Consider the following 25,120-nt stretch of genomic DNA (forward strand, 5'->3'; position numbering starts at 1 on the left):
CAGCCATCTGTTTCTTTTTGTTGTTGAGTATTCCATGAATATACCACATTTTACAAATATACTATAATTAGTTTATCCATTCTTCTCTTTTTTATTTTGTCATGAATTTATGTAAGTGAGAAACGTGGGAATACAAGTACTGAATATTTGGGTCAAATCCAAATATTGCTACTTGTCAGTAACAAGGACCTCAGACTATTGGCCATGCAGGTCCCTAACACCACCCTAGTGCATTGAGTATGCCCCTTTGCTTCTTTAATAGTAATTTATTCCTCTACCATTTCTAATAGTGTCATGTGGAAGTGGGAAGAGCCTTGGCCTGAGAATCAAGAGATTTGGGTTCAAATGAAAGCTCTGCTGTTCTGTTTTAATAGTGTAACTTGCCACTTTGAAACCGGTCTCAGCTTCTTTCATCAGTACCATTACTTGGTTGGACTAGATGGTCCTGCCAGGTTTTTCATCTTCAACATCCTGTCATCCTTCAGGAAATTGCTCCTTTGGGCTCCAAACACCTCATCTTCCTCAGCTGTTCCCATAGTCCCTGTCTTGTGTATCTCTGTGACGGAGTATCCAAAGCATCAGATTACTTCATATGATGTCTCTGATCCCTCTTTCTCATCCACCCCACACTTCCTTGTATAGACTTAGAACCTAAGGAAGGAATGTCGTCTGAAGAGCATACTATAAGAAGGACTTCCATAAAAAGTGCTAGGTCTTAAAATTTCCTGTATTTTTCAAGTTTGTAGAATACAAATAATCTGCAAAGCTAGCCATGAATAGCGTACTTTTTCATACTTTTTATCATGCTTCAAAACTACATTATGAATTTACTATTTCTCTCTCCATCCCTTATTTAAAAGACTGGAGAGAATTCAACAATGAAGGATATTTTTGTAGCTTCTCTTAAGCTGATAATATCATTTTAGGTAACAAGGAAATTTAGAGATTAGCATATTTACCCAGATATAGTGGTAAATTCAAAATTCCAACTCTAAGCAAAATTGAATTAGAGAACTATCAACTGTATTTACTGTCCATCTCTTTGGACATTGTCTTTGCAGTAGAGTGAGTGGAAGGCACATGGACCTAAAAAGGACAAAGACTAGTTATTTAATATTCACTCAGCTACATGCCAATTTGAGCAACTCTGAGCAAATCATTTAACCCCTCCATAATTGGGTATAGTCATGTTATTTTTAACATGACTTTTTAACATAACATATTTTTAACATAACATGTTTTGAAGATATTGGGTAATGCATGTAAACTTCATGGCACATAAGTATGGACCCAATAAAGGTAATTCCATGGGCATTTTTATTTTTACTACTTCCCCTTATAACATCAAAATTAGTTCCTATAATGTTTACTGAAGTGCAAAACTTTAAACATGAACTTGAGCACTTCTGAAATAAAGTGTGAACTTCATTTTCACATTTACAGGGTCTAAGACTTTTTACTATGACCTTATATCTTAACAAGATGTGATTAGATCCAGAAAATTATATTCTAAAGGCCTGGCACATATTATTTTCCAGTAAAGAATCAAGGTGGGCATACATACTAAGAATGTTTATTGAGTGACCACATTCTGTACTGCATTGTGAGAAAGAACCTCTGTATGGAGAAATGTCTCTTGATACAGTGGTCAGGGTCCAGATAGCCCCAAATTCGAAAATCACAGGGCAGTCATATCCCTGTCAGTAGAAGCAGGTGGAAAAACTTGAAAGAGATTAAAAATTCAGTGGACTGGAAGGAGGATTACTGAGTTACAAAAATAAACAAATAAAACCAGTAACTTTTCATGTGTAAGGGACATTTGTCTAGAAATTTGGAATGGGGCCCTCTTCAGATACTGTTTGGTATCTGTGATTTGCTGTCCTTGATCAAATCTGACTATGTGAGAAGCATTTCAAAACAGGTCTCGCAGCCAATTTCTTTCACAATTCTTCTCCAGTGTATACCTCTTGTGCCCTTGACAAGGAGAACACTATTAACAGAGACAGTGTGCTCTGGAACTTGGGGCACTAACATGAGAATTGGGAGCTCTTGAGTCTGTTGCTTCTGCCAAAGGCAGACTCTGACCTTGGGACAAGCTGATTCACACACAAGGTGAAGGAGATTTTATCTGTGATGGACTGAGAGCTCACCTGAGAGAGATGCTGACTGACTACAAAGTACTTATTATTGTTGCTCGTTTGGTTCAGATAAGAAAATGGCTATAATTACTGCCCCTAACTTCCAGACTATCCCTTTGTCTTCTAAACCTACTTTTCTCCATGAAGTCCAGCCTCGCCTAAACCAGATGAGGATCCACATTGTTAACCTCAGCAAAGTCAATTCTTTTGCATTTGTAGTCGCATTTTATCACTCATTAGTCAAAGAACACTTATTGAATGCCTACCATTCCTGCCAGATACTGTGCTAGGTAGGGGTTCAGAAGAGGAACTAAGACTTGGTCTCATTCCAAGGAACTCAAAATATGGCGGAGATAACATATACACAAAACTGAAACATGAGTAACGAAGGCCACAAGACTCTACCTGCAAAAGTTTCTTGAATGTAGAGAGAATACAGTTGTGTTTGTGGCGGCCTTACTGGGGAAAGGCTTCAAAGAGGGCACTTCTGACTAGAATGCTCAGAGATCTAAGTGAGACAAGTAACATGGAGAGAAGCTCCCAGAGGGAAAAGTATAGTATATGTTCAGAGAACTGCAAGTAATCTGATTTGGCTAGAATACAGGTAGATGGGAAAATGGCTGTCTAGCAGCCTTAAATTGTGAAAGTTGTTCCCACTTGAGAGAGCTGGCTTCCTCATGTAGACAGAGGGAGATCCATTTGTAAGTTCTAGGCAAAGAAGGAGATATATTGTGCCTGTTTTATTGGCAGCACGTCATTCAATCATAGGGAATGTGAGATCTCAAATGGATCTTAGGTACCACTTTGTCCAAAGTATTACACAAGTAAGAAAAGCAAGGCACAGAGAATAATTTGACTCAGATCATAAAGTGAATAAGGTAATTGGGATTAGGTTCAGCTGGAGTGATAGAAAACAGACAGTAAATAAGACAATGTCCATTTCTTTCTCACTGAAGGAAATGGGTGATCCAGGACACTAGGGGGAAGGGACCAGCCCCCTGCTGGGCTTCTCTGCCACTCTCAGCATGTGGCTTCCATTGAGTGGAAATAGCTGCCTGCTTCTGCATTCCAGAGGGCTGAGGTCCTTCTCCTTGCCTCTGAGGACACTTCATTCCACCCTCATTAAAGTCCCATAACTGCAAGGAAGGCTGAGGAATCTATATCATTCCATTCAACCATATCCTTAGCTATATTTCAGAGGCTCCTCAGAAAGAAGGGAAACAATTGTCAAGGTATACTACTCTGGGAAATTGGTGAGGTTTCAAGGATTAGTATCTCATTTCCTGGCACCAATTCCAATGTTCTTTTTAGTACACCATAGCTTTTTAATTCTTAGCAATGTGATCCTTAATTAAGAAGCCTGTAAGAACACTTAAAATACGTATAAATTTATCATTTTATATGTTCATATTGGGTGCAGTATTTTCCTTTTGATTAAGAAATGCTTGTTTTGTTAACCCCTTGGTCCTAGGAGTCACTCAGACCTTTGTTTAATTCCTACCTACCAACTTGTGAATCTGCATACATATGAATCATTTTTAAAATTCCATGCTTCAGGTTTGTCTTAAAAATAGTAGCAATATCATCATCCTGGATGTGTTTTAAGAAATAAATGGGTTCATTTCATGAAGGAGCTAAGCCTAGCTTAGTACTGAATAGGTATCTAGTGCTACAAATATCAGTTCCCTTCTTCCTTTCTCCTCCCTTCTTCCTGTCTCCAGCAGAAGACAATGTAAGTTTCCCAGAAGGAATAAAAAGGCATCTGACTTCTTGAAAAAACAGTCTTTCCGATATCCATGGCGGATTTATCAAGCTGCATAGTCTGTCAGCCAATCTTGAGTTTTCTGGGGCTCTGGCACAGAGAACTTTTTTAAAGTTTAACTTTTTTAAAGTTACAGGTGTCTGAGCTTCGACCCCAGAGCTACTAACTGAACAGATCTAGGAGTTATTAATTCTTAAACTAAATCTTTGATTCTTGTAGATGTTTCAGTGTATCTAATGTGTTTGCTGTGTTAAGGCAGGTCAATATGAAGTCCAGAGAAATGGAGAGGCTGAACGACCAATTGGGGATGGTTGTGATTATCTTAGTGAGAAGTGATGGACTAAAATGGTAAAGACAGGCAATAACAAATGGAATTAAAATATTTAGTGAGAAAAATTAATAGGACTTGGTACTTGATGGGATTTAGGAGAAAGAAAGTCGGTGCTACCTCTGACATAAGACATATTTTAACAGTGGCAAGACTCTAGCTATGAAGTTTATCTAACCTGAACTTACTGGTTTGAGGTAAAGGACAAAAGAGATTTTGTAATATGTAAAATATCATTGTTTAATTATATGGAATAGTGAGCCAAATCCAACAAGATAATCTAAGAGGGACAAGTCAAATCTTATTTTTTTAATAACTATTTGAACATGATACCTGTCCTAATCTGATAGTTACTTATTTTTTAAAGGTCTTTTAGAGGATACAGTTTGATCTCATGATCAATCAAAACAATAATAATATCAGGGACCATAGAAAAGTAAATGCAGTCTTTTCCTGCATTCCCATAGGAAGGAGTACACCAGAAACACACTGGCTATGGGGCCAAGAGTACACTACACTGGGCCCCACATGTTGAAGAGAACCTGGACAAATTAGAACATGCATAGAGGAGAGTGGTTATAGGACAAAAGGACAGAAATATCCCATAAGGAATGATGGAAAGAGTCCAGATGGCTACCCAGTTTAAAAAAAAAAAAAAGAATCTAAAAGCTTCAACAGTCACTAGGATTGTTACATAGAAGAAGCAACTGATTTGTCTGGAGAGGGCAGAAACTTGGGCTAGTTATAGTGCTCTAAAATTTACCAATGGAATTGATACCTTCCAAGAGAGTCCACTGTCCCTGGACCTGCTATAAGCAGGTTTGTTCAATGGCTGGACAAACCTCTAAGTGGCTAAAAATATTCAAGAGAATTCGTGGATCAGATAACTGGGACAGAAGCACCTAAGATCCTACCCACTGTGACATTTCTCCATGATTCTATGTGACACTCTAGCCTCTTCACAATTTCTTTGACTATACAATTAAAGAAATAATTTGCCCTCATTGCCAGCCACACAAAAGAAAGCTACTGTCTTTTCGAATCTACAGATGTGAATAATAGTGGTGGATACTTTTGAAGAAAATTAATTATATACATATATTCCTGTACCATTGTATTCTCATGGAATAAACAATAGTTTGCACTATTTAGAAGCTCACTGCCCCTGTACTAAAGAGGAACCTCTATTTTTAGTTTTTCCTCTAGAATTTGGTCATTATTGTTGCTCAATATGTCCTAGCATTTTGAATAAACCTAACTAGCTTCATGAAGTTGCATTAATTTCATGTGTCTGTGTTCAAACTTTAATAGTCATTCAAGCATTCATTCAAACATTTATTCAGTAGACAACTTCTACTATATATAAGTGGTATGTATATTTTTATTACTATAGCCTTATAATCACTTCAAAACTTAGCAGCTGAAGGAACAATCATCGTTTATTATCTTCCACTTTTCAGGAATCTGATAGCATCCCAACTAGGCAACTCTAGCATGGTGTCTCTCAGGATGTTTCTGGACTGAGGTCTCTCAAAGGCTTGTTCACCTACACATAGCCAGAAATACTTCAATAGCTTGTGTGGAGCAAGTGGGACTTCCAGTTATCACCCTCTATTAGCATGTGATCTGTGCAACATGGTAGCTCAGGGATAGCCCAAATAGTCACATGGCAACTCAGGGCTCCAAAGTTATGTTTTTCAAGAGAAAACCATACATTTTGTGAGTCATAGAACATCACTAAGACAGCATCCCATTGGTCAGGCAGTGGTCTTAGGACCCAGCTCTTGCTGATGGACTATTTTTAGTCCATTGTGGAATAAGGATACATTTTGGTGTGGTCATCTTTGGACTTTGCAATTTGTCATGGCATTAGATTAGCGATCTGTGCAGGTCCCTGCCATAAAGAAGGTCGAACAGTGCTGTGGAAAAACAGAGTGGGATGATGATCAATAAAGGAGGTAACGTTCACAAACATTATGCCCTAAAAGTTGAGGCATTTAACTAACTAATCAAGAAGAAAAATATTAATCCCAGCGGCTCAGGAGGCTGAGGCAGGAGAATCACAAGTTCAAAGCCAGCCTCAGAGAAAGCAAGATATTAAGCAACTCAGTGAGACCCTGTCTCTAAATAAAAATACAAAATAGGGCTGGGGATGTGGCCCAGTGGTCCTGTGCCCCTGAGTTCAATCCCTGGTACCAAAAAATAAAAAAAAATAAAAAGTACTTAAGTAGCCAAAGAGTGGATGGAAAGTCTTGCAAGAAAAGGAACACGGAGTGTTACAAAGTTTGGATCCACTGAGTTGGATCCAAATGAAGACTGAGTTGGGCGTGGGATGGTGGGGGAGGTGCCTGGAAAGGGAAGGTGAGAGGATATCCTGAAGGGCCGTGAATGTCAAGCTAAAATGTTTGGCATTGGGAGACAGTCGCTGACTTTGGAAGACAGGCAATAGAATGATCCTCTCGAGTAATCTGTGCCATGCACATCCTTTCCTGCCTTTGATAGTAAACATATCATCTCTGTGAAAGTTTTCTTCCTCGCTTAAACTGAACACAGACTCCAAATCATCAAATCACACTGGGTTTTTTTTTTTTTTTTCTTTTTTCCTCACCACAAACAACTCTAGCATGGCATGCATTTGAACAAACCAAAAGTGATTTCACTCTTCTAATTTTCAGAGCTTTTTGGCTGAATGCAGAGTGAGAAAATCATACCTTTTTCAAGCAGTGTGGGTTCTTTTTCCCAATTCCTCTCATCCATCTGGTTCTCTGGAGGTCTTGGAATCCAGGAAAGTGTTAGTTCACTGTGCTGAAATCCAAAAAAGACTGCTAAACTGTGAAAGAAAATTTGCATTCCAGAGACTCTGAGTTAGTCCACCACACGTCTGCAGCAGTAAGGCACAAACATCTGTATTTTCTGTCTCCTTTGTTCTCAGCAGTTATAGAATAGAAAAGACTATCCGTTGTCTGTACCTTCCTTACCTAGTTTTTCTAAACCATTCTTGGTGTGGTGGGGGGTGTGGAAAGAGGAAGGAAAACATGGAATTACTTTATTTCTAGTGTCAGAAAATATTGCAACCAAGATTCAATTTAAGGGAAGAAGCAAATCACTTCTCCAGATCCCTGTTGAGCTCTTTATGAGATTCCTTTCTCATGAATGGGCTCCAGGATGGGTATGTGACAAATGAATCAACAGCACCCTACTCAGAAGGATACTACCAGGCCACAGTCATGATATTAGCATGTCATCATGACCTTTCTGAGCCGTGCTGTCTTTTGTCTTTATTGGCAGAGGTATAATTAGAAGGCCTTGTTTTCAACAGAAGCCAAATGATTGCCAAATCTGTTCAACTGATCTCTAGAGAATTGAAGTTAGCTCATGGCCCTCTGGCTGTTCTCTTTGCCACTCCCAGGAGTTACAGGCTTCAAGTTTTCCTTTTCTTTTGAAAGAAGATCAAGTTTGATTCAAAGAGCTTTTCTGTCATGCCCAGGAGTACAAGGAGAAACCTTCTGTGACCCTCATTGTTTGGCTCAGACCACTTGTGGCTTGCTATAATTTAGGAAGTAATTGCAATTCATAAACCAGGTAGAAAATAAACATCTTGGCAGGGCTGAGTTTCAGACAACTCTGAAGCAAACTGACTTGTGAGCAGAATGGTATTGGGAACATTTCTAGTCTCTGCTTGCAGATCTTGAATCTAATGGATGATTCATAGTGGTTTAATTCTGATCTGAAATGTGCAGGCAGGCAGTCATTACTATGTATACACAGAGCTGAAAGCACCATCACTTAAGCTCAGCTTCTCAATTTTCTCCTGGATAGGTCTGGCACATGGGGTAGACAAATGCTGTAAGTAAAAGGAGCATTGTCCTTCCTGCTGTGTGGTGTGAGATCTCAGATCACATACTCTTAAGAAAATCTGTAGCACTAATTTTTTTGAAAAATGTGCTAATGCTGATATGAAGTCAAAGAACCCTAGAATTGGAAGACACCTATTGTGTTAGTTTATTTAATGCCACTTGATATGTTTTGTTTTGCTTTGTTTTGTTTTCCTGCAACAAACACTTACTGAGTGCATAGTCTGTCTGAGTACTATTCCAAAGGCAGGGAATGGGGTGGTGTATTGAACAGACTGGTGAGAGAGAAACAGAATCAAAGCAGCAGCAAAGTGCTATGAAGTGATAATACGTAGTGTTAAGGACTCTGAGCAACAGACAGGGTAGAGTGTGGCTCAAAAGATGAGACTCATAAATAAGGCAGTGATAGAAGGCTGAAGATGGTGATGAAATACGGGTTTTACGAACAGGAATAAGTCCTACAGGTAAGAGGAATCTCTGGAGGATTCCCAAATGATCATCCATTCATTGACTTAATGGAGATCCTTCTATGTGGCAGGCATTGTTCTGCGAACTGGGGATGAAGTTGTGAAGGAGAAAAGGAACGTTGTGCCATTGAGGCTTTTGTTCAGACTTCAATCTGTGTCAAGAGATCTATTAACTTAAGTTCCTTCTTTTAAAGGCAAAAAACATAGGTCCAGAGGGGCTCACTGTGCATGGCCTCACAGCTGGTAGCTGGCCTTGGCAAGACCAGAGTAGAGCCTTTCCTCTCTCTTTGTCACTGAACCAGGCAGGGTCTCCATAAACATCTATTTCAGCAATGTTAGTTTCAAATAGTTTTGTGATCCAAAGAGAGGTCTTTCTCCCATCAAGGCCTCCCGTCCACTCTACACCTAAGACTGAGGACTGTCAGGACGGTGTTTCATAGGTACAGGAAGGATCACAGTTAAAAAAAAAAAAAAAAAAAGCCAGGGGAGTGGGGGCGAGGGGGGGACCTGCCAAGTGCATCTGCCACAAAATGCCACAAACTACACATTCTGTGACTTCCCTGTATGCACTCTAAATGGATAATATGTAATTGTCCACCACTTTATTAGGTGATACAGGTACATAAACCAAGAATAATATAAAGAAAAAAATTTTGTTGAAAACAAAATGACAAAATTAAAATTTAAAAATCTATCTTTTTCCAGTCTCAATAGGAGAAGGATTATGTGTACCTATGTGTGTATCTGATAATTGTTTCTTTTCAGGACTGAAAGTATTAGAAAGTAGGTTCAGTTGATTATTCACAAGGCTTGTGATTCAAGACAGTTCTCATTTCCAACAGCAAATTCTTCCCAGAGAAAGAAGCTTTATAACAATGTTTATGTCTCTTTGCCTTCTTAAAGAGTGCTTCTTACATTCCTTATCTTGTGTAATTCTCACAGTCTGGGAGGTAGATAAGGAAGAAAGCCTAGTATCCATTCTATAGATGAGAACATTGGTACTCAAGTAGTGGGATGTGTGTTTTTAAGCTTTTCTGGAAAGTGACTGCCTCAATGGAACTGGTCTGAGTGCCTATTAATAACTTCTGTTTACAGGTTGCCAATAGAAAGAATTCAGAGACCTAGACCCAAGCATCATCCTATGCAGCTTGAGGGTAGGATTATCTCCTCTGAGTTCTGCCCAGAGGGCCTCCATATTTTCAGTGTGCAAGAGTCTTATTTTGATGGTAGCAAAGTCCACACGATGCAGTATACTCAGCTTTATGATTTTTTATTAGTGATATAAATAATTACGTTAATTTTGTCATATTCTTGTTGTTAACAAAGGCCAGATATCAAAGAGAAGCTTTGGTACTACAAGAAGAATCCAGTCAGGAGGTTGGGAAAAGACTACTGAATAAACTGTGACTTCCCAGTCTTGGCCCAGATTTTTACCCAATTGGATGCATTGGGCAAATCCACTTCCCTGAAGTCAGTGTCCTAGTATAGAAGGTTGAGGTCTATAAAAGATGATTGAAGCAAAATTTTCAAGCCAAATCAACTATGTATTATGAAAAGCTATAGATCAGCAGCATACTAACGATTAATAACTGCATTCAGTGTTATCGCCAATATATGCACCTAGATACAAAGATGGGGAGAAACTTATTAATTGAAAAGAAAGTATGAAGCAAAAAATTAAAACACACGCACACACACACACACAAACACACAGTGTTTTTTAGAGAATATAGGCTCAAATCCTGACCATGATTATAGATATGTGGCATATACCAAGGTAAAAATTCTGCCATTCTACACATACACCAGATGGGTGTGGAGATTCAGGTCCTGTTTGAGTATACTTGGTGAACTTTGACTCTATCCAGTCAAGATTTCAGTTTTTGTTTTGGGCATATAAGGGATTACAAATTACTTTTCCCAAGAAATATATGATTTCCGGGTATAATAATACCTTTATTAATACATGGAACAGCCTTTCCACAAAACTCTTAAGGAACCAAGGAGAAAGTGTCTTCAGTAAGAAGCAGCCCATTTCCTGCTGCATTGCCTAGTTATCCCAGAGCATCCCATACAAAATTCCTCAGATAATCTATATTTTTTTAAAGAAGAGAGAGATATAAAACAAAAGAGAATTAATTGTAAAGGAGAAAGTGGAAGAATATACTTAGATGTGATTAGGTCATTCCACTAAATGACCAGAAAATTCCAGTTAATTAAATATATATTTCCTAGCCCTTAGAATTTGTAAGACGAATTACAGAAAAAATAACATTATATAGCCAAGCACTGGGAACTCGCTTCAATATATGTGAATCTCACTTAATTCTTACAACACTGCATTGTAGATGTTTCCCATCTTGGTCAGGAGATGATAAAACCAAAGGCCAGAAAGTCAAGACTTTCAAACCCAGATCTCCTGAATTCATCACTAAGTCACTTATTGTTTATCACAGATCTTCTGCTGTAGTCTCAAGTGAATAAGTTCTAACAAGACTATACTTGGAAGATGTTGTAAAGGCATTTCTCTGACTTGACTTGGCTTGGAAGGAAAGGAATTCTATTTTTTTTTTTTTTTTCTGCTCCTCTCACAATAGTCTCAATGGAATTCTGTGATCTTTTAATTTGCCCCTGGCATGAAGAGTTGGTGCATAATCATCAAGTCTCACCTCCCTTTATTTCTCAAGGATTATGAGACATTCAAAAAAAAAAAAAAAAAAACAGTGCTTTGGAAGACCTAGCATGCCACCTGGCTTACAAGTTTTTAAGTTAAAATGTCACCTCTTCAAACCTTAAGAACAGATAAACTGAATGTCCTTCATTTGAGACTTTTTTTTTCTGAATTACTGAAGCTCAGATTGCAATTCCAACCCTAGGGTTTAAGAAAACAATGGGGCAAAATTTACTTTGTGAAGAATGTGATTTGTGGTTTTTGGCAAAATTAAATAAAATAGCCTAATGGTTCTAATCTTTTTGTCCTTTCCTTTGTCCCCCACCCCTTATGATTTTAGGGGATATGTCTTATTTTTAAAGCTAGTCTATGTATTCATTTAATCATGTAAATTTTTTTCTAAACTCTGTTAATATTTTTACTTTCATCTTGTCTGTTGACACTCGAATGCTCAATGTTAAGTTCCCCTTCACTGATGCTGCCCTAACACAGATTTGTTACAATATCCTACCTGAGAAAGGAATTTAGTTTCAGTCCAGGACTATCTGTGATTTTGCTAAAAGAAGTTTAGATAATAAAGGTCTTGTGATAGCCACATTAATTCCAAAGAATGTTAAAATAAGTTTGTTTCAAGTGCCAACTCAAATCCCACCTAGAAAGATTCCTAGAGTCATAAACCACTACCACACTGCCCACTGTTTAACCATTCATAAGTAATTACTCTCTCCTCTGGGTTACCATCACATGTAACTCATCCCTCTCTAATAGCCATTTCTTATGTCCTTTGCCTGGAATCAGTTCTTCATATATGTGTTGACCTCTCCCATTACATTGGCAACCTCTAAGGTCGGGAATGGTGGGTTGTCTTCTCTTCCTCCAAACCTACCAGGAACTTCAACACTTTGCTGAACTCTCCAGGTTTTCTGCAATGTTAGAATAAATGGGGAGTCAGATCTGCTCTCAGAGAAGCTTATGAAAAGTTTGTTGAAAAAGAATTTAGGCATTGGATACAAAAAGTTATACTTGGAAAGAAAAGTACAAGTTGAAATTCTTTTTTTTAATTTATTTTTTATTTTTTAATTGATTTTATTTTTTAAATAAATGACAGCAAAATGCATTATAATTCTTATTATGCATGCAGAGTATATTTTTTCAGGTGTTTCATAGCTGTCATTTTTGTGAGGAAGGGGAATCATAATGCCAAAAGAACATAAATTTTAAGTACTTGATGCTATCTAACAGATGGGTTTTTGTCATTTTTTTTTTTTACAATTTTCCTATCTAGTAAGATTAGAATTTTCATCTGTAAATGAGGAATTTTGATTCTGATTAGAAAATTATAGTCATAGAGATAGGAAAACATTAAATTTGCTACTATTTTTTTCAGTCTATTTTGAAACACTATTAGACACAGATACCATACCAATATAGATTTTGATTAAGATATAGATATAGGTGGAAGGCATTTCCAAAGAGCAGAAAAACTTGTTTCAAGAAATGCATGCTTCACAGGGAGGCAGAGGTGTGGAGGGTGTTGTACTCCAGGCTCACTAGGAGAACCACCAAGATAAAATGATGTCTTCATCTGCAATGGAAACTCAAAATTACTGCCATCATTTGAGAGGTCTTCTTGATTTTCAGAATCAAAATATAGAATCAGTTTATATTACATAATGAAGTTAGGTAATATAATTATCTGAATTTAAGTAATTACCGTGGCATTTCAAGAGACATTTGCTGAGTCATAGTTCTATTCTTTCTTTACAAAACCCTATTGCCATTCTGAGGGGAATACCAGCACTAGATCTGCACCTCCCAGGTTTTTTTCATATCATGGTTCCTGTAGAAAATGATGGTATTCATTCAGCACACAGGAGTAAATGAATGAAGCTTCTCCTGATCAAAGGTGACCACACAGGGGTTCTGGAAACCTCTGGCCCCTCCTAACCCTTCCAGATATGGTACCCCTGGAACTCACTTGAACCATACTGTGTCTTAGCTTGCCGGATGAGAATCTTTGAACTGGAGAATTGTTTTTTATGGCTACTCAGAATAATTATATTGTATGTAAAGTACTCATCCAGAGTTCATTACTTTATCATTTAACCAAAATGTAGGGAGCATCAGTTTTATGCAAGCACACTGTTGTAGATGCTGGGGATCCCATAATGAGTTTTATATCTTATACTATAGGCATCTGGGAGACAAACTCAAGATCTTGACATGCCTTCTGTCTTTACTTTATATGTAACTCGCAAGTGGTAAGCCAGAGTGCCTTCTATTTGCAATGTGGAGTTATGTCTACTGAAATATAGAACAGATATAGTGTGATCTAACAGAAGTGTTCTCTACTGGACAGGGAATTAGGAGGCATGTATTCTAACCCTCAATCTACACCAGTTGTATTTGCTATCTTTGTCTCATTTTCTTGAGTCTGGAATTAAGACTCATGGTTTTCAAACTATGCAATGCAAATCCTCCTCCAGGCTGCACCCTTTCACACTCTCCAGCCCAAAATGAGTTTGACCTCCTTTAGATGCGCTTCCTTGACGAACTGTTTCTTTAAGCAAAAGCTTCAGAGGGAGTCATGAGGAGAGTTATAAACTCCTGGACTACATCAATCTTATAGAACTTTTCAAGATCTCATATTTTCTAACTCTCCCTCTTTTTTTCTTATTATCCCAATACTAAAACTATATCTAAAACATGAGATATTACCCTTGTTGTTCCAAGATCCTATTTCACAATACTACTTTTTTACCTTAAAAAAAAACTGAATGAATATAAGATCACCTTTTAGTTTTATGAAATAAAAATTTAGCATATCTAAATGGCAATAATTACTTTAGAGTCTTCTGAATTTCAGATACTATGTTTCCTCATTGAAAATACTCAACATTGGTCACATATATACTTCTGTAATATATTAATTATAGTAATAGTCCTATCTTCTTTATCATCTCACTAGTAGTTTATGTTTATGTTGCCTATATGCTTCATTTATATTCATATGATTCTTCCAGTTCTTCTGCCTGTGAATTAGGAAAGTTATTTATACAACATCCAAGGATAGAAAAGCTACAACCAGATTGTATCTCTAATTTAAAAACAGTTGCATTTGCGAGTTTTGTGTTCAAGGTTTGTTTGTGATCTTCTTTTTATTTTTTCCTTAAATTTTTTTTTTCTTGCAAATGCATCGCCATCATTTCAGAAAAGTTGTGCCTTTTAACGACTAATTTCTTGCTTCTTCTCTGCTACTCTTAAATCATTTCACTTTAACCATACCTTCACTGGAATAACTGCCTAAAACATTTCTGTAAAAAAAAAAAAAAAATTCAAACAGTGCCTGTTACAAAAAGAATGAAATCTAGATTCTTTATTTAGCTTAGGCAATAAGGCCTTATGCAGCTGATTACCAATTCCTTACTATGTAGGCTCTGGGCAAGGCTGGTTACTGTTGTGGATGATGTGATGATATAGTATGCTGCCCAGATACTACTCTTGATTTTTTTTTTTTTTAGGGGGGGTTACCAGAGATTGAACTCAGGGCACTCAACCACTGAGCCACACCCCCAGCCCTTTTTTATATTTTATTTAGAGACAGAGTCTCACTGAGTTGCTTAGTACCTCGCTTTTGCTGAGGCTGGCTTTGAACTTGCAATCCTCCTGCCTCAGCCCCTTGAACTGCTAGTTATAAGAATGTGCCACTACACCCAGCTCCAGATGCTTCTTTATGAGACTGTCATTCTCCCAGCTGGTGGCAGCATTGACAGGTTTCATTCATAGCTGGGTCCCTCCATGAGAATTATCCCCAATCGAAGGGAACCACATCACCCAGCATCACACTTCCTTATTGGGAATAACCTGTATGTTCTGATTAGTAGATGCAGGGATATAAAGGCCCTACCCTCTAGCTCCATTGAATGACATTTCTTCCTGGCAATCCCAGCTGTCAGTTTTTCCCTCTCCACCCAGGTTCTTCTGTACTTTCCCACAGATAGTGATTACAAGGACACTCCTCAATAACTTCTGTACAGAAATATCTGTTTCAGAATCTACACAACTTCAGAATGTGGTTTCATGGGGGAGGGAACCTGGAGGTGCCATAGGAGAAGCACCATAAAATCAGTCGTAAGTGGAGAAAGTGACTTGTTTTATTTGTAATATAACAGAAGGAGAATTAGGAAAGTTTTGTTTTTGGTTTTAGTTTTTCTTTTCTTTTCTTTTTTTTTTTTTTTTTTGTAAGAAGAGATGACATTTGAGTTTCATGTTTGAGGAATGAGAAGACATTCTCTAGGCAAAGGAAATGAGCTAGTCTTAGCTTATAGAAGAATTTTGTTTATTAAAAATGTGCCAAACAGCTCAGTGTGGCAGCTGGAAAGTGGAGTCCATAAGGAAAGGGCTCAATGAAGGTCACAAAGCCCTCTGCTGATTTTGAAGGTCCTTAAGCTGGAGTGTGTGCAGTTTCATCTTAACTTCCCATCTATCAAACGTGGCACCCTGTTCCACATACAAGATTGCTTTGAATAGACATATGTAAGAGATATCTCCTTTCTAATTATTCTATTAAAATTTTTCTAGAAAACAACCATGTATAAGAAGGTGTTCTTTGTGGTCCTAGAAATTCTATCATTAGCAATTTCTGAAATTATTAGTGGAAAGACATTGTCAAGGTAACATAGCCCAGGTTTCTAACAGATAACCCCCATCCCCCAACCTCTATTAAGGAATTATGTAGTTGTTTCTAGTACATCTCTGATAATGGAAACGTTTACTGTTTTCCTGTGTTGTTAATAGTAATAAATAACAGCAATTAAAATTGCAGAGTTGGAATTGATCATCATTTTACCATTGAGAAAACTAAGCTCTAGAGAAAAGAATTTTATACCCAAGAGATCATACCAATGTATGTGGACAAAGTCAGGACAATTCATGTTTTTCATCCACCAGCTCTCTTCCTTTGTGGGTACCTCATGAATTTGTCAGACCTCTCTCTGAATTATTGGAAGTCAGGGTACCACTGACGTACTGGAATTAGTGGACACTAGGATACCACTCCCCCCTACAACTCATGAGCTCCATGACTCAGATCCAGCTGATCGGTTCTCCAGGTGTGTTTGCTCACCTGTGAGATGGCAGCCTGGACTGTAGGAACTCTTGTGCTTCCCTTCCTGACACCATGAGAGATTCTACCTTTTCTCTCAGAAAAGTTGCCTAAGGGTACTTACTAGTGGGTAGCTGGAGACTGAAAAAGAGAAACAGAGTAGAAGAAGGTGTCTAATGAAGGTTAGTGTATGATCATTCACTGGCCCCATTATTTACTAGCCCAATCTGTGTGATTACTGTTTTCCTAGAACTTTCATTTTCTGATATGGGCGAACTTTTGTGATAGGCAGATTTTAGACATATTTTGCACTTATTTTCCTATGTAGCATAAATGTTCAGATTACCTGTGCTTTGAGCAGAGCTTCTATAGGCCATAAAGTTTTTCCTTAGAAACCATTAAGCCTTATATATTGCCACTGGTTTTGAGTAAATGAGCTGAATCTTGCAGCCAAGCCTCAGTGTAAACAAAAACATATTCTGATCAAGCATTTTCTGGTTTGTTCAACTCCATTATAGAGCTAGATTTAAAAAAAAAAAAAAAAAAAAAAAAAAAAACCACAGAGAAGCAAAACAAACACAAGCTCTGGGAAGACAATTTCTAGCCACATTAGCTCAGATCTCCAGTATAGAAAAGAAACAGAACCCTCCTTCTCCAGACCATCATCAGCTCCAGACTCTCATCCTATGCTCTTCTGCTATTTTAATTTTACCACTTCAAAATGGGGGAAAAAATAGGTTAATAGTTTCCATGAGTTTAGACTGTGGCCAGAGGCGTACCAAGCAATTTCAGAAGCTCGGGCAACCGCAGCTCTGACGGGAGGATGATGATGGATTTACCAATTCATCTTGGGATAGATCCCAGAGCTGGGAGAGTGGGGCAGCACTGTGCTGCCAGGGTGGAGTGAAACAATATTCCTTCATTCATTCTTTCTGCACATGTTCATCCTGACTTATCTTAATTCCAGGCAGTGATACTCTGTGTGAAATATGGGACAGATAAATATTTTTAAGACATAGTCCCTTTCCTTTCATGAAATTGCAGTCTAGTAGAAGATTTAGACATGTGCACAAACGTGTTTTAAAAGTTCACACAGTAAGTATGGAAGCAAAATGGATAAAAAGTATTCAGGAAAGAAAGAGAAAGAAGCAGTTCATTCCAAGTAGGGTCTTCTAGGAAGCCCTCTGACCTGGAGGTATCAGGACACTAATGACCTTCATACAATCATGTCTTGCCTCACAGTCATTTAAAGATTCTTATGGTAAGAGGGCAGTTCCTCAATTTCCACATCCCATCCGGTTCTGCATGTTTCTAATGGTATCCACACCCTATGTGTATTCCAGATTCCATTGATTCATCCAGATAGTTCCATTGGAATAAAAAAATATTACACGTGAAACGACTATTTGGTGAAAGCACAGGATTCTGGGGGAAGATGGAAAGTTAACAGTTGATCTTCTGAGTGCTGACTCACTAAATGGGATGTTTTAAAGGTGGTGTGTATTTTTAAACCTCAGCATATTTTTAAAGCCGGATTAATTGAATTTGTTAATTCCCACCCACTACTTTCAACATTTCTATCTTGAGTTCATGAACCTTAAACTTGGAGAGGGTGTTTGAATTAAAGTCTTAAGTGACTGGAAGCCTCATTGCTCTGATTTGGGTTTTGTAGCCAGTGTGACTGTCTCATTCATCAGACAGACCACTCTCTAAAAAGTAAGGAGCCTTGATATACCTGTTGCAAGTCTTTGATAATGAACCACATTTTAAAAGTAACAGTAAAGCATTTTGCAGGTGGAGTGCCTGTGTATTATGGTTCCATGATCTAGCTACAACCATGGGCCACCTCTAGCCCACCACCTGTTTTTGTAAATAAAGTTTTACTGGAACATAACCATGCTCACTTGTTTAGGTGCTGTCTCTAGTTGCTTTTGAACTACAAAATTCTGTTGTTATGACAAAACCAGAAATATTTAGTTCACAAAAAAGTTTGCTATCCCCCTTGCTGTAGTGGAATAAGGTAGGATTCAGAAAGCCTGTGGTCTAAATGTGGATCTGCTGCCCACTACCTGGATGACCTTAGAAAAGTCACTGATCCATCTAATTGTGTTTTCTTCTCTCTGTAATAAAGATGCACTCTGCCTTTCTCAGAATATAATGATAAGCAAGTGAGCCAGTATGTTTTAAAAACGTAGTGAGCCAGTATGTTTTAAAAACATTCATATAGAGCTCTCCCAGCCCCACCCTAACATCAGTATCTTTGTCTCCTCAGAATACTCTGGAGCAGTGCAATGTGTGTTCCAAGCCCATCATGGAGAGGATTCTCCGTGCCACCGGGAAGGCCTATCATCCTCACTGCTTCACCTGTGTGATGTGCCACCGCAGTTTGGATGGCATCCCATTCACCGTGGATGCTGGCGGACTCATTCACTGCATTGAGGACTTCCACAAGTAGGCACCCCACTCCCCCCATCAACCTGCTAGTCCTCTGTTCCTACTTCCCGCCATCTGGGCTGCACATTCTTCTCTCTCAGAGCTGTAGACTCTAGGGATTTAGTAAGACCTGTAAGGAGCATGTTTCCTCACCCTCTCATCTAATGCAAGAATGAATATCAGGTAACCTATGTGGCCAGCCATTCAGGCCTCTGTTTCAAGGTTTCTCTGGGGCCTGTCCATGCTGTCTTTATGTGGCTCTTGTTGTGAAAAAGTAGACTCTACCACAAAGTGTACATATTAGAAAGAGGCAAGATCCTGGCCTAAACAAGAACAAGTGGTGTGACGTTGGGCAAATTACTTCTCTGAGATCTTCAATTTGGTCTGTAGATGAAACCTTAGAAAAGCCTCTCAACTGTGAGAGCATCTACATCCCCACCACTGTACAGGTGGGAGGTTATTGTGGCCAGACACACAGGACAGGCATCCCCCTCACTAATGCAAGCCTCTTTCATACCATGCCCATACCATTCCACTGCCAGCATGTTGGTGGCTTTCCCTAACCTCTTCTCCGACCAAGATCTTCTCTTCCTAGGATGTTTTCATGATGAAATTGATCAGTGCAATCTTGTGGGCCTTTTGAGGAGGGTTAGAAAGTGGAACCTCAAGATCATGGCTGCTAAGTTATGGGCCTGGAAAAATAAGTCCCCCCTTCCTCATTTGTCTCATTTGTAGGTCCCTCTTTCCTCTATGATAGCTGGGGTTTCTGAGAAAATCATACCATTTTGTATTTTACTGAGATTGATTTGGCCAGTTTGTTAGGGGGTTAATTGATCACATGCGTTCCATGTCTTTGAGATCCTTACGAAAGCTATTGCTGCCTCTTGCTGATGGGAGATACGGACTTTTTTCATACTTGGCTCTGAAGATCCGGGCATGGCATTGCGGAGGGCTGGTGAGGCTGTCCGAGAGACTGGCTCACACTGCTCGCCGCTGGGTGTCTGTTTTATGGCCTTCAAATATTCAGTCTTGTGGGTTCATTTTCACCACTGTTGATTGTCAACAGCCAGGAGGTACTTTCCACAAGCAGTTTGGGGACCTTTGCCTCATATTTTAAAAATGAGTTTCCTGACTACTTTCCAAGTAGCAGAGAAAGTGAAAACCTCACCAAAAGATATAAGGCTGAATGAATTAAAAAAAAAAAAAAATGAAGAACCCAGAGGCAGAAATTCTCAACCTGAATTAGACAAGGAAGGGTTTGCTTTTAAAGGGCAGTCACAGCATAAATTGTACTTCACGTTATTGATATTTTTAGCTCGTAATTACACATGGAAAAAAAAAACCTGCATCTATTTAAGGGAAGTGAAAAGATACCAATGGGGAGTGTATTTCTGTCACTGTTTCGTTCCTTTCTTAGACTTACCCTAATCCAAGAAAGACTGATAGATATAATCAGAGCACACATGTTTCTGTTGCTGGAAAAGACTGATGTATTACACCCCTCAATTAAAACAGGAAATCAATTCTGACAAATGTAAGTTTATATCTATGCCATTTATCTTTCATTTCCAGTGGTGGGGAGCATAATTAGAGACTTGCGACTGGTGGCGTAAGTGGGTGGGTCTGAAAGCTTCAGAAAACCAGATTTGATCAGCTGAAGAAAAACTGAAACCCCAGCTATCCCCCCTCCACACGAATTCAGTATATTAAAATATAAATTCTTTCTTTAAATAATATTGTCTGAATAATTGCAGGTTTGTATGGGGGGAGTGGAGTCTTTTTGATATTTTCCCCATTTACAAGAGGGAAAACTAGAGAACATTTTCCAAAACACTTTCTTCTGAGCCTTGAAAGTACTAGAGCATAAAGCAGCTAGAAGTCTCCAGCACCAGGTGGGCACTGTGAGGCCAAGGAGAGGTGGACCAGGAACATAGTTGCTTCCTTCAGAGAGATTTGGGCCAGAGGAGGGGGAGTATTTTTGATCCTTCTAATGGATCTCCCTTTGTGGACTTTTAGAAAACATTTCAATTCAGTTCAACTTGTACTTGCAGAGAACCCTCTGTGTGCCAAGTACTGTGTTAAGGGCTGAAGGAAAGAGTTACGAGGGAGAAATTGCCCAGACATACACAGAGAGAAGTCCCTGTGGGCCAGGAGCTTGCCAAGAGGAGGGCAGAGTGTGCAGCATAACAGTACTGCAGGGCAGAAAGGCAGCGCCATGAGACAAACACAGGGAGACAGAAGACAGGGAGTGGCTCTGGGACCAGCAGGCTTCAGGGAAGCAGAATTTGAAGAGTGAATTCAGCAGGAAGCAAGGAAATTCCTGACAGGGAATGCAGGGGATGTCTACTGGCAAGGCCTCAAAAGTGGTATCTCAGAAGCTTGTCATTCAAAGTGCAGAATCTTGAGGCCTTGCTAATGGGCACTCTCTATATAACATCTCTGGTCAAAGTTGGCTTATGTCCCCATCCCTTTGGGCATGAACTCTTTCACAGGTGTCAATTCAGATGACAACTGTGAACTCAGTTCCCTGGCAAACCAACTTAACTCACATCAACACACACACACATACACACACACACACACACACACACACACACACACTTTCCCATTTCACCAACATGGCCATCCTTACAGCCCAAATCCAATTACCATTAATTCTAAGAAGAGTTCTCTGATCTCACCCCTCCTATCCCCACGTTGGAATTCATACCTTCCTCTCTGTATTTGGACAAGTTTCCGAAGTCTGCACTAGATAGTACCTACCACTCACTGCCTGATTTGTAGTGAAACATACATATATATGTATCAAGTTTTACAGCACCCACCTTAAATTATTTTTGAAATGAGTTAGATTACACACACACACACACACACACACACTGTTATGGTTTGGATGTGAGGTATCCCCCAGAAGTTCACATGTGAGACAATGCAAGAAACTTTGAAGAAGAAATGATTGGGTTATATCCCTGAATTGGTAGGGTGTGGCTGGAAGAGGTGGGAATTGGGGCATGGCTTTGGGTATATATTTGTATCTGAAGAGTGGACTTTTGTCTCTCTGCTTATTGATCACCATGATGTGAGCTGCTTCCATCTGCCACAAACTTCACCATGATGTTCAGCCTCACCTTGAGCCCTGAGGAACAGCCAGCCTTCTGTGGACTAAGACCTCTGAACCATAAGCTCTCAAATAAACTCTTCCTCTACTACTGTCGTTCTGGTCAGATCCTTTTAGGCACAGCAACGAAAAAACTAAGACACACACACATACATATACATACATATACACCCATATTAATAGAACAAATATAGGAATATATAGGACTCCCTCTCAGGGGGCTAGGATCTCCCCTCCTTTTTTTTTTTCTATATTTCCAGCATCAGTGCAGTGAGGGAACCCAGAAAACAGACTCAAGAGCATTGAGCTTTGTTCCACTCTCTTTGATTTCTTAGTAGGGATATCACACTGACCCATTTGTTTGTTTAATCAGCATCCACTTGCTGATAGCCAGAAATATGTTGAATATGAGAAATGATCATTGCTGTCTTGACTGTAGAGTAGAAATGATAAAAGGACTATCTCATAATGTTACTGTCAATAGAAAGTAATATTAAGTAGATGAAGTACATAACAGAACTTGGCATGTGATGAGCATTCGATGAATGGCAGCTACAATCATCAAAAGGGTTCTCATCAAGTTTATTTTTATTATTATGGTTATTGTTCACTCAGTGAACTTAGCCTTGAGAGACACCACCAGGAATTTTGAGCTCTTCTAAAATTGCCAGCCCAGGAACTTTGTGGAGTATCTCCTCTCTCTCTTCACTTTGTTATTGCCCATCATGGAAATGAGGCCAAATGGTAGAAAAGAATCATTACTGAGCACAACAAAGAGTACAGTTTATGTCTTTTCAAAGAAAATTGAACATAAAAGCTAAATAACATCTTTCTTATAGAGAAATATGGCCGATACTTCATTAAATCAGATTTCATCTTTCTGGACCAGTCTTGGTAGTCAGAGACAGAGCAAAGTCACATCCTTTGGAACTCACAGATTAGTGATGACCCCCAAAGAGGTGTACATAATTACTACAAAAATAAGATAATTTGGATTAAAAAAAATGTATCCTGGAAGAGTAAATAATTCTGCTTATGAAGTTGGGGGACGCTAATAGATAAAATAATAAGCAAAACACATTTCTGCACTTACAGAGTTTATAGTCCCAATGGGTTTGGGGAAAAGAAATTCTGCAGTGGATATCAGAAGTCTGCTTTTTTCACTACTGATGACCCAGATTCAAAAATAATCAGGTAGTCCAAAGCAATATTTTTGCCACGGTATAAGCTTCTTACATAAAATACCAATTATAATAACTCTGATTACTACTGCAGTTCTACCATGATCCTTTTAATTTTTCTTTCATAGCAATCAATTGATCTCCTGCTTAATTCATATTTATTTAGATTGCAGCCATACAGATGCCTTTTGGGTGCTGCCAGGAAAATTAATATGTACATATAGAGTATAATGTATGTAAAAATGCCTTGACAACCATAAAGTGCTCTGCAAAGTATTAGATTACTATCATTATTTCCTTTTAAGTCTCATTACAAATAGATAAATTTTAACATCATTAATCTTGAAACGATTACCATGAAAAAATCGAGTTGCCCAGTTTCTTTTTCTTTTTAAAAAATCTCTTCAGTTCTTATACAGGTCCATTTCAAATCATATCTCATTTCACACCTTATAAATGCCACCCCAGATTTCCAGAAATACAGATGGGTGAGTGACCTATATTTGCAGCCTATAATCTGTTATGAGGGGGAAAAAGTATTGGGGACAATAGGTCATATTAAGAAATTAAGAAATATTGAAATTATTTCACCAAAAGTCTCAAAAATATATGCAAATGTATATGTATGTATATGTTTATTAAACATATATGTATATGTGTGTGTGTGTGTGTGTGTGTTTATATATGCATAGCCTTTAATTGTGCTAAAATCCTTTTAAGTGCAATGAACTGACAGCTCTTCAACTTTTCAAACAAAATTTTCACAAAACCAGAATGTAGAGAATGCAGATTTGGTCATTTTATGTTTGATGCAATGTGTATTTCAATTCACTAGCCTCTGCTATTTTGAAGGGCTATCTATAAGATTTCTTGTGTTGGTTGTTGGAATTTAAGACTCATTTCCAAGAAAGAGGTTCTAATGATTGGAAAGGAGGCAAAGATACCAATTTCAGAATATTTGTCCAGGGCTTAATGAATACATTAAAAAATGTCTAGAAGCCAAAGTCAAAGCCAAGATTGGGCCTGTTGGGACCTGCTTCCCCCTGTTTAGCCTAGGGCTTATGTCAGGAGTCTGCCCTTCTTGCAAAGTAATCCCACACTCACTCTTCTACCTCATCAAATGTCACAGTATGTACCATCCAGTGGGACCTCAACAGTCTAACTTTCTCATTTTACAGTGGAGAAAGCAGACCCAGAGAAGTAGAGTGACTCGCTGTGGTCACACAGGAAATGCAGAGCAGGCATCCCAAATCCAGACTTTCATCTTTTGTTTTTCCTTCTGTGTCTCACTTTTGATCAGGATCTACGCTTAGTATCTAAACAGAATGATCTCTCCATTTTCAGGAAATTTGCCCCTCGATGTTCTGTGTGCAAGGAGCCTATCATGCCTGCCCCTGGCCAGGAGGAGACTGTTCGTATTGTGGCTCTGGATCGTGACTTCCACGTGCACTGCTACCGCTGTGAGGTCTGTGGTGGGCGCCGCACACCCTGCAGTGGTGTGACAGGCTTTAAAAGGCCTATCAGAGCTGAGTGTTCATAAATGTAGCAATTATTAAATCTGGAAATACTTTGAAGCCTGTATTATCAGACTTGGGTTTTAGATCTGATACTGGCATATAATACAAATGACATTGGCTAAGTTACCTTACCACTTTGAGTCCCAATTTTTCCACTTGTCCAAGGGCTCAAATTCATAACTATCCCAAATATGACTGTGAGACTGAAATACAAAACTGTATATTAAAGGACATTGTAAATTGTTAATTATTTAATTAGTGAGAAATGGAATCATTATTATTTTATGACTGTTCCACGTTGACTCTAATGGCTTTGGTTAACTACTTCTATAGGGTAGAGATGCCATTGTTACCCACTGAAAAGGATAAGAAGTCATTTATTTCAGAAGGGTTGGAGCTTCTTGTTTGAGGTCATGGAGATTCATTTATTTATCAGCAAGCATTGACTAGGCACTTAAAAACAAGAGGTCAGACAACTGCTAAAGATGACAGGTAGTGTGGTAATACATAAAGCTAACCTGCAATCCAGGCTGAAGTTACAAGAGAA

At 38.6% G+C, this 25,120-nt stretch overlaps 1 protein-coding gene across 4 annotated transcripts in view; it reads left to right on the forward strand.

Annotated features, from left to right (window-relative positions):
- The window catches only part of Lpp (LIM domain containing preferred translocation partner in lipoma), a 650,099-nt gene that overhangs the window by 609,182 nt on the left and 15,797 nt on the right, over positions 1-25,120 (forward strand). For all 4 annotated transcript variants that reach the window (XM_076868851.2, XM_076868854.2, XM_076868852.2 and 1 more), the window contains exons 10-11: positions 18,597-18,775; positions 24,401-24,521. In XM_076868851.2, coding sequence (XP_076724966.2) covers positions 18,597-18,775; positions 24,401-24,521 — 300 coding nt within the window. The remainder of the gene's footprint in view (positions 1-18,596; positions 18,776-24,400; positions 24,522-25,120) is intronic.

Source organism: Callospermophilus lateralis, chromosome 10 (assembly GCF_048772815.1).
Source record: "Callospermophilus lateralis isolate mCalLat2 chromosome 10, mCalLat2.hap1, whole genome shotgun sequence".
Lineage (NCBI taxonomy): Eukaryota > Metazoa > Chordata > Mammalia > Rodentia > Sciuridae > Callospermophilus > Callospermophilus lateralis.